Source organism: Gambusia affinis, linkage group LG12 (genome assembly GCF_019740435.1).
Source record: "Gambusia affinis linkage group LG12, SWU_Gaff_1.0, whole genome shotgun sequence".
NCBI classification, from domain to species: Eukaryota; Metazoa; Chordata; class Actinopteri; order Cyprinodontiformes; family Poeciliidae; genus Gambusia; species Gambusia affinis.
The window spans coordinates 20,815,541-20,833,202 of record NC_057879.1 but is presented as its reverse complement, the minus strand read 5'-3'; the positions used below and the strand labels follow the sequence as shown (position 1 = coordinate 20,833,202).

At 37.0% G+C, this 17,662-nt stretch overlaps 1 protein-coding gene across 2 annotated transcripts in view; it reads right to left on the bottom strand.

Moving 5' to 3' along the window:
• Positions 1 to 2,499: 2,499 nt before the first annotated feature.
• LOC122840847 (guanine nucleotide exchange factor VAV3-like) overlaps positions 2,500 to 17,662 on the bottom strand; it is a 57,080-nt gene continuing 41,917 nt past the window's right edge. Inside the window, exons 24-27 of one of the 2 annotated variants that reach the window (XM_044133591.1) lie at positions 13,305 to 13,392; positions 12,843 to 12,972; positions 5,817 to 5,965; positions 2,500 to 3,912 (exon numbers count right to left, since the gene is read on the bottom strand). In XM_044133591.1, the coding sequence (XP_043989526.1) occupies positions 3,871 to 3,912; positions 5,817 to 5,965; positions 12,843 to 12,972; positions 13,305 to 13,392 (409 nt within the window). In that variant the 3' untranslated portion in view covers positions 2,500 to 3,870. Of the gene's footprint in view, positions 3,913 to 5,816; positions 5,966 to 12,842; positions 12,973 to 13,304; positions 13,393 to 17,662 lie in introns of those variants that run through there. The other variant, XR_006372297.1, reaches the window with a different exon arrangement.

The following is a 17,662-nucleotide window of genomic DNA, read 5'->3' as shown; positions in this document are numbered from 1 at the left end:
GCAAGTTGTGATTAAGGACATGAAGTGAAACCCATTAATTTGTGTTTATCCAACATTTTATATTTAGAGGACCAACTGCTGGCAAGCATCAAAGCCCAGTCAGCGCGCGCTGCCATGAGTCAAGAGGAAGTAACTGGGGTGAGCAAGAGATAGAAGGGGAAATAAGGAGATAGAGGGGGATAGATCAGCAGTTCTCCAAGGATTAGCTCATTTAGGCTGCTTTGATCTGGGAGGTCGTAATTGCTGGGCAGCGCTGTTAGAGTCTTAATGAAGATTCAGCAACATCATGCCGACAAGAATGCAGAAGGATTGTTTCTACCTTCTATTTCTAACTCCTGTAATATGGAGACACAGTGACCTTAAATCTGTAGTTCGACTGTAATATCTGCGCATAGGCACATCTCAATAAAGTTATTAATTAATAGTTGATATATTTCTGTAAATCATTTCGAGGAGTGAAACCTTATTACATGGAGTCACAGAAGTATGTGCTTCGAGCATTTATTTCTGAAGCTGCCTGTTGATCAAGTGTGTCCAAGCATATTACCTAAGAGTTGTGTGAAAGGAAAAAGTGTGACAGGAAAAGATGGACAAGCGACAGGGACACACTTAACAGGACAATGCATTAAATTTATGTGCAGTAAATGCATTTAATGCTATGTTTTTCAGGTAAAAAAAAAAACTGGAAGGTAAGAGGTTCAAGTTTTGCAACTGCCAGAAAGCAGTTGAAAAGTAGCTTTACATTAATACCATTATAATACCTGCACAAAAATATAAACAAAATGCTCTACATACAACATCATAATCACTATATTTTATTACTTAAACAATGTCAAAGTTGAAACAATGTAATTCATGCCAAACTTTCCATTTTTTGGAAAAACATTGCAGAGTGACTGGTGGTCACAACTCAGTAGTCGAATATGAATCTAAAAAATAAAGTCTTTTGCAGAGTCAAGCTCTTTGGGGAGGGATTGAGAGTATTTTCTGTAAGGGCAGCTCCAGTTTTCACTAAATCCCTGTTTAACCTTCGTGCAAAGATCCGGGGAGTATGGCTGGCATAGAGTGATGCTAAGAAGATCATTTACACAGATGAAGAGAAAGCAGGACCACCTTTCACTCCTCGGCCTTTGGCTCTCCCACATGCATACCTTTGCACAAATGCCCATCCTTATGAACAATGTCCCTGCATACTTATGTAGCTGCACCTCTCTGGCTGCTATCGAACATATCTGTTGTAGTCTTTTATCTTCTTTGCCTAAGACTGGAGCAGGAAGATTTAAGAGAGAAAGCATATTAAAGTAGCTGCACTGCCTCTTTGTGATGGCAAGTTTCACTGTTGTAGCACAACAGAGCCCTTCCTCTGCAGAGTCTGATCATTAGGAAGGTAGCGGAGCAGCAGAGGAACAGTTAACATTACAAGAACACCGATACTGGGAAGCTTCAATGCCTGGAAAGTACAAGTCAAAGGTGTTAAAGAGTATAGAAAAGTCTTCAAAATGTGATACAATGAAATTTACTGCTAGACGAAAACTGTTTTCAGAGTTTTTGACTACCGGTACTTCATAAAAAATCAATACATAATAATATGTATGAACAGAAAGCTGCCAACACAATGTATCCTTATTTCTTATTGTAAGCTGTACTGCGATATGTGCGATACAACAAATATTTCTTTGTGTTTCTGCGATTCTGTTTTACTGTTTTCGTTTTCAAAAGATGGACTAAAGAGTTCTCTTTGAGATGTTCAAACCTTGGATATTGTCTTATAAACAAACCTTGTGTGAAATTTCTGATTTTTCAGCTTTTTCCTTAGCCTTGATGACCCTTCATATGTAAAAAAACACTCAAAAATATCACAAAAATGTCCCAATGTGTGCAGTGTTTAGATATTTTAACATGAAACCAATGCATCATTTTGTTTCCACTGTTTAATTTTGTGATATTTGCTTTGTTTTATCACATAAAAATGACAAAAAATAGATTGAATTTTGTAGCTGTTTGTGGCAAAATTAGAAAAAGTTCAGGTTGACCGTAAATATGTTACTTGTCTTCATTGATTGTATGTTTGGATCCAAAAACACCATGAAATAAATCTTTTTGTGACTAATGAATCAGTTTAAAAAAATAAGTTTCATTTTTAGAATTATTGACACAGTTTCTGATGATATTCTAATTTATGATAATGCACCTATTCCCAGACTTTAAAGTAGGATTTTGCTGGAAGAATGAGATGCTGGAAGCAAAATTCATAAATTCTTCCAGAAATTAGAAAGTAAACAAGACTTTGCAGCACCATCCTCCATACAGCATAATTGCTTTCAGGTGTCTGTCTCTTCTGCTTGTTTAGCCGTATTTGAGAACAGCCAGTTCTCTGCCGCTCTTCCCCAACCGTCTCCAACCCAGCTGGGGTTTGTGATGCAACTGCAGTGGCATTGTTAATGCAATATCACATTTGTCTTAAAAGGAGAAAAGAATTGCCAATCAAAATTTCAAAAGTACAATTTGAATGGAAAGCTTTTATTAATTATTGATGTCACACACATGGTTAGCGGGTCGTTGGCGTTTGAAGGAAAATTCATCACTTTGACGCCCGTGTGCTACTTTGCTCCACAGTGAACAGCTGTTACATCACCCTTGAATCACTCATTTTCAAAGTAAGAAGAGTTGAGGTAAACACTAAAATCTTTGGAATGCAAAGGACTCTCAGGTTTCCACAGTGAATGCTCACAGTGAGATATGAGATTGTACCATTAATTACATCACCCACTTATTCTGCATTGTTTTGTCTTTGATTGCAGAGATAGCAAAAAACGATAGAAGTTTTCATTAACAAATGCATATTAAAAAGTATCTTTTAAAGCACCGTTCTATCACATATCACATATCAGAAGTTAAGTGGATTGTGAACGTAAGGTGTGAGTGCAGTCATTCACTATTCCTTCAACAGGTGCAATTGTCCTTAGAGTGGATTTGAACTTCTGTTCCTGAAAATGGTGACCATGCGCATTGCAGGTGTGTGAATGTGTGACTGACTGAAAAAACATCATGTAAAGCTGCACAGGCTTAAACAGAAGCTATCTGGGTGTAAACCATTTAAACTATTCTATACAAAGGGCAAGTTACAATGAAAATTGTAATGTACCAAAAGGAATTATTAGAACTGAAATTTTGACCCCATATTCTGGTGGAAATGTATCATTTTTATGAGTTTTTTCCAAACAGGTGTCCTTCCTCTTCATGTCAAACAGAGTCTAGCAAGTTATAATACTGAAATATTTCAGAATTCTTTTCAAAGAAGAATAATGTTAAAGAGTCCGGGATGGCAACAAATGAAAGTTAAAATCTGTCCAGGTTTTTTGAAGATTGGAGAAGGGAAATAAAAAAAAAAATAAAAAAAATAAAAAAATAAAAAAAGCTGAACACAAACAAAAAGAGAAGCAGTGAGGACTCCTGTGTTCCTGCCACGGTCAAAGCTCCTCAGCAGCTGAGTTCATCCCTGGGGGGGAGTACCTGGGCGGTGCACTGTCAGCAGGATCTGCACTTCGGCTAGATGACTGAGCCTTCCACGTGTCGAAACATGATGACAGCAAAGGCAGGTATTACCACAGCCAAAGCAGTGATCAATAATAAGAGAAGGTGAGAGGGAACAGAGAGGGCAGACAGAACCACAACACTGCATGACAACTCTGGGATCTCCATTTTGCCACCCTTCTCTCTCTTCTCCTCGCTTCTACCAGCGACCAAAAGATCTTAAAGGGTAGCGCCACTTCATCTCATGTCCTGGTTTTATCCGGGAAAGATCTGAGTAAAGGTATGGAGGGTGGCCGTCATTGCACATCACCAACTTTCACTTATCATCGAATGCAGTTAGTCTTCTTCGTCCACATAAGTTGAGGGAAACCAGCCCACCTGAGAAACAGCAGAACAGAAAAGAATCGGGCACCAGGTCAAACTTACACAAATCTAAAAAAATCTTGACAATTAGATATTTTTATGTTATAAATCTCAGGTCACAGAGAAACACAGATATTATTTTTGGAATAACTAAATCAGACCTGACAGCAATCCTACTAAGGCAGTAATGTAAGTAGACAGACGTCACAATGATCATTCGCAGCTGGTATTAAAATTAGCTCTGAGCGATCAGTTCACATTTTCCCAATTTTGTGCAAATTAACACATCACAGAGCAAGGCGATAAACATACAGTGTGACATCACCGCTCACTTGAACTGCCATTAATAAAAACTTACACACACGGTTCTTTCACAAAATAGAGCCACTGCTTGTCCAAATCAAAAGAACTCAGTCGAGATGGTTGGGGCATCTGATCAGAATGCCCTCTCAGCATTTCCATTTCAGGGCACATTCTCTGGGCACTGATTTTGCTGTTCACAATGCATTTTGGGCGATTTTCTTAAACTAGGAGCTTTCCAGAAACATCTGCTCCTTGAGAGGAGTCCACTAATGATCCACTGATGCAGCTACAAGAGTCCCAACCCACTTCTGAGATATTTTAACACTGTTCAGACATTATCAGATCATTCAGAACAGACATTAGAGGCAATTAATATGATCAGGAATGATATAGGAAGTGTGGGAGTTAATGAGAGGAAACCAGCCAACTACCTGGATTGTCTATATAGTAACAGAGTGGATTTTTGTATAGTTCTAAAGTTGCACAGACCCACTCTTTTTTTTTTGTACTGGTAACCACACTAATAGTGTGGAAGCTTTTTAAATTGGTTATTTCACATTTGCCATGCTTTCCCCTTTTACGTGTTTTATGTGCTTCCATAAAACGTCAAACAAACACTTTAGGAGAAAGGGGAAATATCATCACAGAAAACATGGCTGTTTATTCTCCAAAACCCTTCATGATGGCTAAATTAAAACAATTCTAAAAAGATAAGCATGCCCAAATTCTTCCACAGAAATATAAAAGAAACTAATTTGACACTCAATGGCAATTGTTGTCACCAAGGGTGGTGCAACTTTGTATTACGAATAAGGGGCAATTACTTTTTCACATTGGGACAGGTTGATCATCATAATATTTTCCTCTTAATAAATGAACTTGTGATTTCAAACTGTTTTTTGTGTACAATACAGAAGAAATCTGTAAGAGGCAAATCGTTTTTAGAGCAATGTTGTTAATCCTGATGGTATCACCATCTTAGAGCACAGCGTGGGTTTTTCATCTTAGTTTGAAACAGGGGTGTAAATTTCTCTTTTAAAATAATACCCATGCATAGCTGTTAATCATTATGAAAGGATCTTGTACTGTTGAACAAAAATAAATATTTTATGACACGTTTTTAGACTTTAAGCTGAGCAGTAGCTTGTACTTTATCATTTCATTTGTGTAGAAAACTCATTCCCAAAACCTGTAGGATTCAGAAGAACTCCTATGATGTAGAGCAAGGCAGCAATGTGCCTTTAGGCTATTAGTGAGAAAATGAATTGTTTTGTTTTCTTTTACAAACATTTTCTTGTGAAGAAAGGAACATTTTCAGTACAAGCAGAGAGCTTACTAATACTACCAATGTTGCTAATAATAGTGATGAAATCAGGTGTACAAATTAGCTAAGCTGCCTACTCTAGTTATATTGAACAGAATGCTTTTGTCGTTATCTCACTCAAGAATCATCCTATTACATTTCACTTACAAGATGACATAAAAAAGATGAAGAAAATAAAAATAAAATGACTAAATATTTTTTAGAATCTTTCCCTTCTCTAGCAAAAAAATATAGAAAATAATATGAACTAGCCTAAATTCAAACCGTTTAATCAAAAGCACCGGCAACTGACCTTGCCATCAACCTCTCCCCTCCACCAGCCATTGGTCATCTTGGTGTAGATCCTGATAATGTCTCCCTGCTGCAGAGAGAGCTCCCGCGTGTCTCTGGAGCTGAAGTCGTAACGTGCCACTGCAATACCGACTATCCTGGGAGAAATAACTGAGACATGGAAAGAGCCTGTTATTTTATTGTGATTTCCTGACAAAAATGTACTTTTTTGTAATTCTAAAATAGTTGAAATGTTTGTAATCCAGATAGACTCAAGTCATACTAAAAGCTGAAGTAATAAAAACTGGAACAGAACTTCAGGTTTCCTGGTATGCATGGAGACGTCTTCACCAGTCCAGCTTGTTGGGGCTCAGTGTTGTAAAGATCAGAGGTCATGATTATTGTGGTTTTGTGCTGAACTTTTTAAAAGTTAATCCTGAAGTCAGTTCACATAATGCATCCTCCCTTATCAGGATAAATAACATTTTTCCTTACACGTGCTGGTCAGGCCTCGTGTCACATGTGAACACGGGTCTGGAAAGGTTTGTCTGCCTTATCGGAGAAAATACAGATGACAGCTGTGAAGATACGCTGGACGAAAGGAGCGTATCTGCTCCCAAGTGCACACAGAGGCACAATGTAAGATGACAGGTGCTCTTACCATCAAATAAATATGCACCTATACAGGATTTGTACTCGCCATGTAACAAATACAATTTAAATGATAATATGTTCGGTATTGTTGTGCATTTACATCAGAGCAGCAAATTGCACACTCTGAGCATTTCTTCACTACTTCTGGACTCTTTCCACCAAACCCGACATTTCAATAAAATTCAACCAATTTTCCTTTTCAATATATTCTGGATCGATTACACAAATGTAATTGCATTCCTTTTTGCCACTTTAAAGTCACTCTAAAACAAACTGGAGATAGGACAGTAGTATCTGCTATAAATTTAAATCACTAATTTAGGTTCTTAGTGCAAACGCACAAAATTGTCATCTTTGGTACAAGAATGGCTTAACAGCAGGAATGCAACACTTGCAGGCCGTTTCCCGGATACCTGTGTGTGTGTGGTGGCTCTGGAAGCACAAACTCAAGCTGCAGTTCATATTTTGTGAATCTTCAGTAAATTATTGAATTGGCTTTGTTTTACAGGTCTTTTAAGGCTGAAGTTATTTCTTGGGCATCTCTTTTTGCCACAGTTCTTTGTAACACTAAACTTTCCATTCATATGTTTGCATACAGCATGTCGTAAACTGTCACTAGCTTATTCTCTTTAGTGTCAATTTAAAAATTTCTGATTAAGTTTAAAATTTATCACACTGTGTGTGATTAATCTTATTATTTTTATCTGAATTACTGAAACAAGGACACTTTTTGGCAGAAATAAACCATTATACTTCATTCAGATGTATTTATATCTTACTTAAAATGTCATAAATGAAAACAGTTATGCTTCATGAACTCTGAAATATGGGCATGCAGCTCAAAAGAGACAAAAAAGAGCAAAAAAGATGCACCTGTACCTGACCAGAAAGGTGAGAAGGAGGGAGGTACAAAGCCACAGCCGCCAGAAGAAACTACAGAAAAACACAGCAAAAGATGGAGGAGGAAGTGGGGGAAGTGGGAGGTGGGTAAGAGGAGCGGGAGGTTCAGTCCGTAGTGGGAGCAAAGAGAGAAAACATAAGCAAAGTAAACAGAAGTTTGACAGAAAGAGTGTATGTGAGATGGCGGAGGGGAGAGGAGAAAGCAGAAAAGTTGTCAAAGTCAAAAATACAAGGAAAAAGAAAATACTGCTGAAATGTGAGAGAAATGGGCAAAACAGTGAAGCCATCAGACAAAACTGTCACTTTACGAGGCACATCTCATTCATTTTAGCATAGGTATTAAGCAGACACATAACAGTAAGTGGCAGGGAGACTAATAATTTGACAAGGCTACGTCAATGTAACAAAAATAAAACATATCAAAAGATTCATGGATAACCGAAGGTCCAATATAGTAAATATATATAAAAAAAAATAAAATAAAAAAATCTCGCAAATATACCTATGTGAAGTAAAATCCCAGTATAAATACAGATTATCTGTGAAGCCCTCAGAATTTAGTTAGAGAACATTAATGAACCAACAACATCACCAAACAGCAGGAAGAAAGAAGTTTAAATCATGGTTAAGTTCTGGAACAATATTTCAAGTTTTGAGCGCCTCACAGAGCTCTGTTCAAGCCATTAGCTTAAAACCAATCCACATAGCTCTAATCAGCAAAGCAACCAAGAGGCCCATGGTGACTTTGGAGGAGCTGCAGAGATTCACAGCTCAGGTGAAAGAATGTGGGCCAACTAAGATTGGAAAGAAGAAAGTTAATGTTGAAAAAATTCAAATCAATATACCAAATGTGTTAAAGAAGGTACTTAAGTCAGACGAAACCTAAAACCAAACATTTTGGCCTGCATGCAAATTATGATTTGCATGCATCAGTCAATTTGATTATTAAATTAAATCAAGTCTCAAACCTGGTAACAGTATCATTTCAACATAGTTAAAGAATTTGTTTTTTGCAGGCGTACTGCCTTTAAGATTTTCATCAAAGAAATACAACCAGAAAACCCTATGGATAAGATATTTAATTATCATTACACAGCGAATCATTTTCTGATCCCAGCATTTACACACACAGACAATGACAAGCACAAAGTCAGTCACAATTAAAGCTTTTTGAAGGGGATTTCCCAACAACTTTTTTAAATAACTTTCTTTCTGTAGTTCTGAATCTTTTTGTATGTTCGCTCAGTCACACGTTTTTTTTCTATTCATTGCTATGCAGCACCTTGTTTTGAGATTGAAACCTTTTTTTGTTATCATTTTGCTTTTGCATGACATCTATCTCTCCACAGAGGTTGTTTACTTGACAGAGAATACAGTGCCCACACTACTGCGTCGACGGGGGTAGACGACTTAAGGCAATAATAATCCACCCCGCAAAGCACAGAGGCAGCTGTGGCTCTGTCAAGGTTTCATGAGAGAAGGTAGTGCTGTGAGTGGCAGCAGAACACAAAAGCACCTCTTACAGAGATGTTTTGAAGCTCCATGCGCTCTGAGACCGACTCTGCCAAAAGAAGCAATGGGACAAGGATGCAGCAGAATTTTACATCCAAACAGACACAAAGGCAACTTTGACTTTGTTCCAGCGCTCATCTGCTCGCCCTGGCTCCTGGTTGTTTACACATGCATCTCTCTTTAAGTTAAGACAGTTTACCTCCAGCTGCCCCCATCTCATCTAGATTAGATCACATTTGCAAACTTTTCCCAGCTTTGTGGAAGGCGTTGTGGTGCCTCCGTTGGACCGGGGGTATTCCCCCAGGTGTATGTCAGCAGGCGGCTGTCACACTGTTTTTTTTTCCCATTGCTGGAGCCAGCCCAAGTGAAATGTCATGTCCTGTCAGTAAGATTGTGAAGCCATCTCGCAGCTAAGCAGAGTTCGGAGTGTGACGTTTTGGAGTAGCAGGCTCTTGGTGGTTGCCTAAGGCGCTTAGCCCTAACTGGGACCTCCCTGCCAAGACTGGTGAGCTGCTCGGGCTCCTTTTTATTTATCCGTCAGTAAGCTTCCCAATCTCTCTATTGTTTTTAGCTCAGTCCTTTATTTTCCATATCACCTTACTCCTATATGCATCTATAAAGCTATTTCCTTTTACTAACAAAGAAAATGGCAGCAGCAACAAAGGGATATTGAAATAATAGCAGTCCAAGACGAACCAGATTAATCACTTTTTTGGTAGAAATTATAATGTATAAGTGTTGGATTAGTTTTTAATGTAGTGAGAGTCCGACCACTGCTCAGGTGTATTAGAGTAACAGGTAATGAGTAGATCCAACTTGTATTCAGTGAGGTCATTTGTAAGCTTTCATACAGGAAACAGGTGAGGCAGCACTGTAACATGTTGGTCATCGTGCATTATTCTCTGAAACTGAGTGAAATTGGGTTGTTTCAGAAAAATTGGGAATGTAAACATAAAGTAGCACAGAAAATGATAGACTGTTATTTTACTAACTATTTATTAACCTATCCAGCAGATAGAGTATCCGAGTCATGACTGTAGAGGTACTAGCTCTTTGAAGCTAAGACATTATGTTCTGTTTTTCCTGTTTTGGTATTTTCTTTTTAGAACATATCAATAATTTGTACTTTTAAAAACTCTTCTGCCTCAATAATTCATAGGTCACAGATGAACTTCACTAACAAAATAATCCAGAAGGCCCAACTTGAAAGAGAAATTTTGAGAATCTCCAGAAACTTGAAAAAATATTTGTCAAAACCAATTTTATTCTAAGGAATGGTTTAGAGCTTTTACTTAAATGGTTTCTAAATTAAAATCTACTCAAAGAGACACATAGTAGGGAAGACTAGCTAGAGCAAGGAGTCATAGGAGCTAACAAAGATAAACGTACATGGTCATGAGCATTGGTACAGTTTAACTCAAACCCTGCCAGTGAGTATGGTAGCAAATAGATGCATATATAAAAGAAGAATATTGGTGAGAAACCCTCCTATGGTCCCATTTTTTAAAAGGCCATTCTGAATGGGTTACAAATCCATTAACTGGGCTAAAGAGAAACAGTGCAGCATTTTATAGACACTGTCTGTCAGATGGCACCAAAACACTGAATTTAATACAGAGTTCTCTATGAAGTATGGTGGCTGAGGCATAATGATATGTCAAACTTTCTATTCATTATTTTATATACTGAAATTTCATGCAGCTAGAGATTTAGTCCCGAGTTTCGGATTTGTAGTTTCCTGATTTGTGCTGGATCTTTCTGTTTTCTGTTCTCCTTACTTTCCCTGCTGTTTGAGTTTTCCTTTCTCCTATTGGCTTTCAGGTCTGTCTTGTGACGCTGTGTTGTGTTTTCGTATTGTTTTCTAGTTTCAGGTCTCTGTGTGTTTATTTTATGTTCTGCCATTCATAGCATTTCTATCCCCTCTGTTATCTGTTTTTCTCTTTTAGCTGCTCTCACTGTGGTTGCTCGATTGTCAACCCTCTGTGCTCCAGGTCTCTCTTCTCAGTTCTAAGATATGTCTGTTTCATGTTTCCTTTTGGACTTTCTTTAGACTTTGTCCCTTGGATTTCTTTAAGTTCTGTTTCAGTTATTAAAACTTTCTTTTTTTTTTTTGTCCCCTCCTTGTCTGTATTTGTGTCCTCTTGACCCCACCACTTGTGACAAGGGATGTTTTTCACATTAGGGTTTCAGGGCCATTGAACCTGGAGATGTCATGTTGCCTTATGTTGAAGAAGAAACACCCTTGAAATTCTTTTTTGTTACAGGGCAATGAACCCAACCACACCAGTAAGTGTGTAGAATCATTGTTTCAGACCAAAAAAAAAAAACATTATGGAAATCTGAATACAAATCTGAATACAAAAGAAAACCAAACATGCTGTTTCTTAGACAAAACCAATAAATTTAGAGTTATGGATGCAGAAAACTATATTTGCTCATAGTTATCAGAAATTGGTCAATTCCAAGCAACAAATGTAAGGAGTACAAATAGTTCTTAGGAAGCTTTTTGTTTTCATTTATACAGTAAATGTTAGAGATTTTATGAAAAATGCAGACACTACAATTTTTTTTGAAAATCCCAGAACTCATTTTTTTCACTTTTTCCAAAGTAAGAACAAATTTGATAATTATTTCTTCATTCTTTGATTTGGAAAAGAATGTGCAGTGTTCCTAGTGAATTTCATTTGCTGAATGTTTCATAAATGGCCAGATCTGGTATAACATTTTTCTACTCATATTGAACACTCAAAGTGCTTCAACTTAGAATAACATTCACCCAACCAGAGTCACAACATTCACTCAGAAAAATGCGGTTCAGTAGGCAAGTTAAGCCTTGCTTAAGGGAACATTGACATGACAGGTGAAATGAAATCAACAACTTTCTAATGGTGAGATAATTAATCTTCCCATTGAGCTACAGCTAAATTAAAGGAATTTTATGAATTTTACTCTTTTTAAGTCTACACTGCTAAAATTCTGTACATGACTGTACATTGTCCCAGAGTAAATACTATAGGAAAACAAGCAATAAAATAAGAAAGGTTACTCAAGAGTATACATTTGAAATATATTAAAGGGAAGTCATCATTTTAAGATTTAAATACTCTGGATCCAATTTGATTTTATCTTGCTCAAAAACATGGCCAGCGCTGGAAAAATTAGTTGGCATATCATATTTCTTTTTTTTTTTCTCCCCTCCAGGGGGTCTTTTTTGTGGGCTCTAGTGTCCCTTATATGACAGTAGGCTGACAGGAAACAGGGAGAGAGAGGGGGGAAAACATGCCGCAAATGCCGCCGGGTCCTGGAATCGAACCCGTGACGGCCCGTCGAGGTCTCAAGGCCTCCAAATGTGGGTTAGGCGCTATCCCCTACGCCACCACAGCACACCCTACGTATCATATTTTAATACTGAACTGATCAAAAGGTGAGTAGACTTGCCTTAGTCTGAAAAATGGGGAGTCTAAGTAGAGACTCCCCATTTCTGCTGTAGGGGACACAGCAGAAAGGGTTCAGCCAGAGTGCTATTCATGACAGAATGACTACTTTATAAGTTACAGTGTTTTACACATTGTGACAGATAAGATCTCATCTTCCCAAGAACGAAATGGTCTGATTGAAGAAAAAAGTTAAGATTGTGGTTTGAGATTTGAGCAAACTGTTTCATAAAACAATTTTTTCTATCTATTCTCTGTGATAACATAGAAAGGATACAGCACAGGCTGTGTCTGTTATACGTAGATGGCAGGTAAGCAGCCTTCCAAGAAAAAAAAGAACAAAAATCACCTTTTTCCTTTTTATCTGAACTCTTTTTTCATAGCAAAAGCCACAAATGCTGGTCTTGGAAGCAGGTCAAAACAAAAGCTTTGCTTAGAATGTCTTTCAGATATAACCGGCTCAAGATATGATCCGAGCATGTAGTGTTTCCACCTATCAAGCAGAAAGTGTCAGGGAAGAAACCTGGATGTTTGTGAAGCAGACTCACCGTTGCCAACCTTGGTAATGGCCTTAGGCATGTTTCCATTGGACAGTTCTCGGTAAGGAACCTGCAGAGTGGTGTCAAGGCTACTGAATCCCTCTTTCAGTGAGTGTTGTTTATAGTACTCCACCAAGTCCTGTGTGAGATGAGCACAAGAAAATACCTCAATGAAACAGGTGGCAAGTCTGGGTTATATTTGCACCAAAGTTTAGGTAATAAGAAATATACCTATTACCTATTTGATTTTGAAATATCTTGATGTTGACCCATGATGATATATTTATATTTTTCATGTAAAATCTTATTACTGGCAGATGCTGCAAGTATTTGCTAATTACATATTTTAGCTGCTCATTTTCCAGCAAGAATACAAAAATGTATCTTTGTATTCATAGGCTTTTTGTCGAAAGACAATACTGTTGCTGAGCAGCAAAAGTATTGTCAAAACAACAAAGTTAAATCTGTTACCAGCACAGTCTTGAACAGGCGACTCTCAGCGATGTAAAAGCATCCATCCTTGGTCAGAATCTTAATGTGCCTGACTTTATCGTTGAACCTGTGGAGGGTGAAAAGGACATAGACTGATAATCAACTATACATGCTTTTACCTCAGTTTGGTCTCTAAGGTGAACCATAAAGAGTGGCGGTCTGAGAGATTAGTTGGTTGTCATGCAAGAAAGTATGTTTGCGTAACAAACTGAATAAAAAAAAATATTCTCTTTGAATAAATATGTAAAGTATCATAGGCCTCATCAATTTTACCTAGTAATTATGTATTTTAAGCTATATTGTTAATGCATTATTTAGAAATTGGTACTTTATTCATAAGACTTTATGTAATTTAGGAGGTATTAACAAAATTCTATGTAATAAACCAATTACCCAAAGAGCATATTCTAAAAAGTGAATACATTTTTACCTTGCTGGATTACAAAGCAATTTCTTACAATTCAATTAATAATGTTTATTTATTTGGCATTCATCATCGCAGTATAGAATATGTTTTTATTACAACACATTTGTCACAACAAAATTAATTAATGCAATTACTTAGTCACAGCCTTGTAAACAATCCAACAGCCAGGAGCTGAAATGGAGTGTTGCGCAGTATGATCATGTGCTTTACAGCCGTGGGAAGATGCTTGATAGATTCATACTGGTGTGTGTCTTCTGTTTCTCTTATTACATTAGGTTCATCTTAATCAAACTCTCCCTTTTTACCTTTCTTGTCTCTAAGAAGTAAAATCTTAGAACATTATTCTAAGATTTTCAGAATAATGTTGGGAAGCAGTTTCCTACATTCAAGCTAAATTAAATGGTTGATCTTAAATAATTGTGATCATAATCATATTTTATTATATGTGAACAATGCAAGAACCAACACAATGGAGTTGCAACAGCTAATTGATTCCTATCTAGTGAACAATGACATTCTTTTATCTCATTTGGTGCTGCATTTCCAGGTGGGTGTTTCTTTGCTTCCTATGTGGCTCTGAAGTTCTGGAACATCGTCCCAATGTCCCTATGATTCGCAGACTGCACACACGCCTAAGATACAACTGAAAGGTTTTTCTTTAGACAGGCCTTTATGTATGTCTTGTTTTATTATTTTGCCTTTGAGATGTATGTCTGTGAAAAGTCTTGTAGAAACATAATTTTACCTATAATATTTTTTGTAAAACTTCTTATACATTAAAACTTAAAAAGAGCCCAGGATTAAAACTAAAATAATGTTCCAATTATGTTCTCTATCAGTTTGATGTTTTACTTACAACGAACATTGTAAATAATGTTCACAGTTAAATATGTTAAAGGACTTCTTATTTACAGAGTTATGTAAAAAAAAAAATTGTACAGAAATTGAAATCATAACAAAAGCTATCTTAAAAACATATGTAGAAGGCAAGGCAAAGCAACTTTTTATATAGCACATTCCAGCCAAAGACAATTCAAGGTGCTTGTACAAGAAAATAAGTAAAATAAAATTAAATAAAAAATCAAGCAGATTAAAAATAAACAAAATAAACATTAAAATTTTGAATATAGTGAATGACTGGAGTTGAAAAAAATTTAAGAATAGGCTACAAATAAGAAGGTTTTAACCTTGTTTTCTTTTTGTTTTAGTTAGGACTCTTGCAGCAGCATTCTGGAGAAGCTGGAGCTGTCTAATTGCGTTTTCCATAATCCAGTAAAAATGCCACTGCAGTAATCGAGTCTACTAAAAACAAAGACATGAACAACTCCATAGGTAATTTCATTTAGTTTGGCTTTAAAGTTGCCTATGGACACACAAAAGCTCCTATTGGACAGGTAAGATTTAAGCCAGCTGAGTACAACACCGGGAATGGCAACCCAATTTTCTAATCAGGATGATAAAATATCATGATCGACTGTGTCGAATGCAGCACTCAAGTCAAGTAAAACTAACATTGACATTTTATTACGGTTAGTGTTTAGTCAGAGGTCATTGAATATTTTGACAAGAGCAGTTTCAGTGCTGTGATGTTGATTGATGGACATCAAAACAGTTGTTCAGGGCCAGAAAGCCATTTATCTGTTGAAGGACAATTTTTTTCTAATATTTTAGACAAAAAGGATAAGTTTGATATTGGTTGATAATTGTTTAAAATTGATGAGTCTAGATTATGCTTTTTGAGAAGTGGTTTAACTACCGCAGTCTTTAAGGCCTGACTCAAAGTATACTGACACACACAGTCAAAATGTGTTCAGTTAAGGAAAAGGTGGCAGCCTAAACCCAAAAGTGGGAAACAAAGAGAAACAGACGGGTATGTAAGATCTAAGGCAAAACATTAAAAAGAGTTCCATCATGTCTGATGTTTTCCTTGGTACATTATAAATATATGAGGGGTAATATATTATTTATACAGTATGTGTTGTACTGTATGTGTAGCAGAGACATATAAGGTAGGTTTTCTAAAGAGAGTCTCTCTTATAATCGCAGAACTGGAAACTACAGAGATATTGCATTAAACACAGAGATACGCTCATAGGCCAACCACTTGTGGTGTAGTTTGACATTAAACAGCTCTAGTTGATCGGTAAGAGCTTGCTGCGTAAAGCTCCATTATCTGAAACAGCCATCCTGATAATGATCTTAAGCACTGAGACGGGCAATTAGGATTGGACTGTTCAGAAACTGGCCCACTAGATCAAAGCAAGGAATGAGTAACTGCATGAGCCGACCAAAAATAAATGGGCTGGAATGGTGTGTCACTGGCTAAATAGTCTTAACATCCAAACACTATTTCAGAGTGCTCTCTCCATCGTTATAATCTCCCACAATTGTCATGCCAGGTCAGGAGGACTTGGGGCGCCTTTATTTTTTTAAAAAGACCGTACACGCTTTGATGTGGCTTGAAAGATGTTCAATAGTTAAAGAGACAAAGCTGCTTTTCAAAAGAGAGACAAGAAGCCACTTTGCTTCTAGATAAGGCAGCCTTTTATTGGTGCTTTGTGGGATTGTATGTGGTATCTACAATTCAAAGGTATTGTTAACCCTCTTTTGAAATGCATTTCTAAGAATTGTAACAAAAGTGCATCAAGTGGTGCCATCAAAAGCTATCGAGTGTTCGTTATGTCTGAGACGCATAGCTGGATAATAAAACGACAATCCATTTCCACTTTTTCTCTAAGACACATTTGTCCAATGTGCATGAACTAAGCCAACTACGATAATGCTTACACTAAATCAGAGTCTTGTATGTTTACATGAAAACTGTAAAAAATGTAGCCACATGACAAATGTACATCTTACTCCATGATTTTGTGATTTTATGTGATAGACCAAGGCAATAATTTGGAACTGGAAGGCAACTTGTTTTTAAACTCTTTAACATTACAGTGTAATAAATATGGCATGCATGTGTGATTCAATACTTTCTAGAGCCATTGCTCACTCCAACTGCAGCTAAAAATATTTCTCCAGAATGTCAAACCTTTGCTCATCTACAGATCAAAAAAATGCCACCTATTTTTTTTCCAGTGCAGCTTTTGCTCAATCAGATTTTATGAAGAGTGTGCTTTAGAGCTGCAGTAGGTAAATTTCATAAAAATATGTATTTTACACATCTGTTAAAAATGTCACTGCCATAACAGCAAAACAAGAAACAGATAATCAGTGAAAAAAAATCAAGTTACTTTGTTTTCTCCCAGCAGTCCTACTGCCATTTGCAGAAATATACCACTACAAATCAGAAACAACTAATCAGAGTCCGGAGGAGGGTCTTAGTATTGTCAATCACCCTCATGTACATGCTGCTCTGTATTTCAAGTTTGCTTCAGCTGTTCAAATGGTGGGAAACAACTTACCATTAGAGGTTTATCTGCCATCACCAGAGGCCATGCTAACTAATGTGCATTCACTGCATGGGGGAAGAGTGTGAGCAGCACTTACATGAGCCTGATTGATTGCTTGTTTCTGATTGATGTATTTCTGCAGATGGCAGTAGGATCACAGGGAGGAAGCAAAGGAGTTAGATTTTTCTCATTGATTAACTGTCTCATGTTATACTGTCATGACACAGTGACCAGAAAAATAGAAACATTTTTACATTTTATGATTTTCTATAAAGATTGCTCTGATTTTAAGCTCCATCCATCTTCCCATCAACTCAAGTCAGTCTCTCTGTCTCTGTTGATGGAAAGTATTGCCACAATATAATGATATTATCAGAAAAAAAATAAAGTTGAGACAGTACAGTAATATAAGAACAATGTAGGACTTATCAAAATATACAGGTAGATATTTTGACGACATCTACATTCATGTAGATGTTGTCCTACCTCCTACCTCCTACCTCTACATC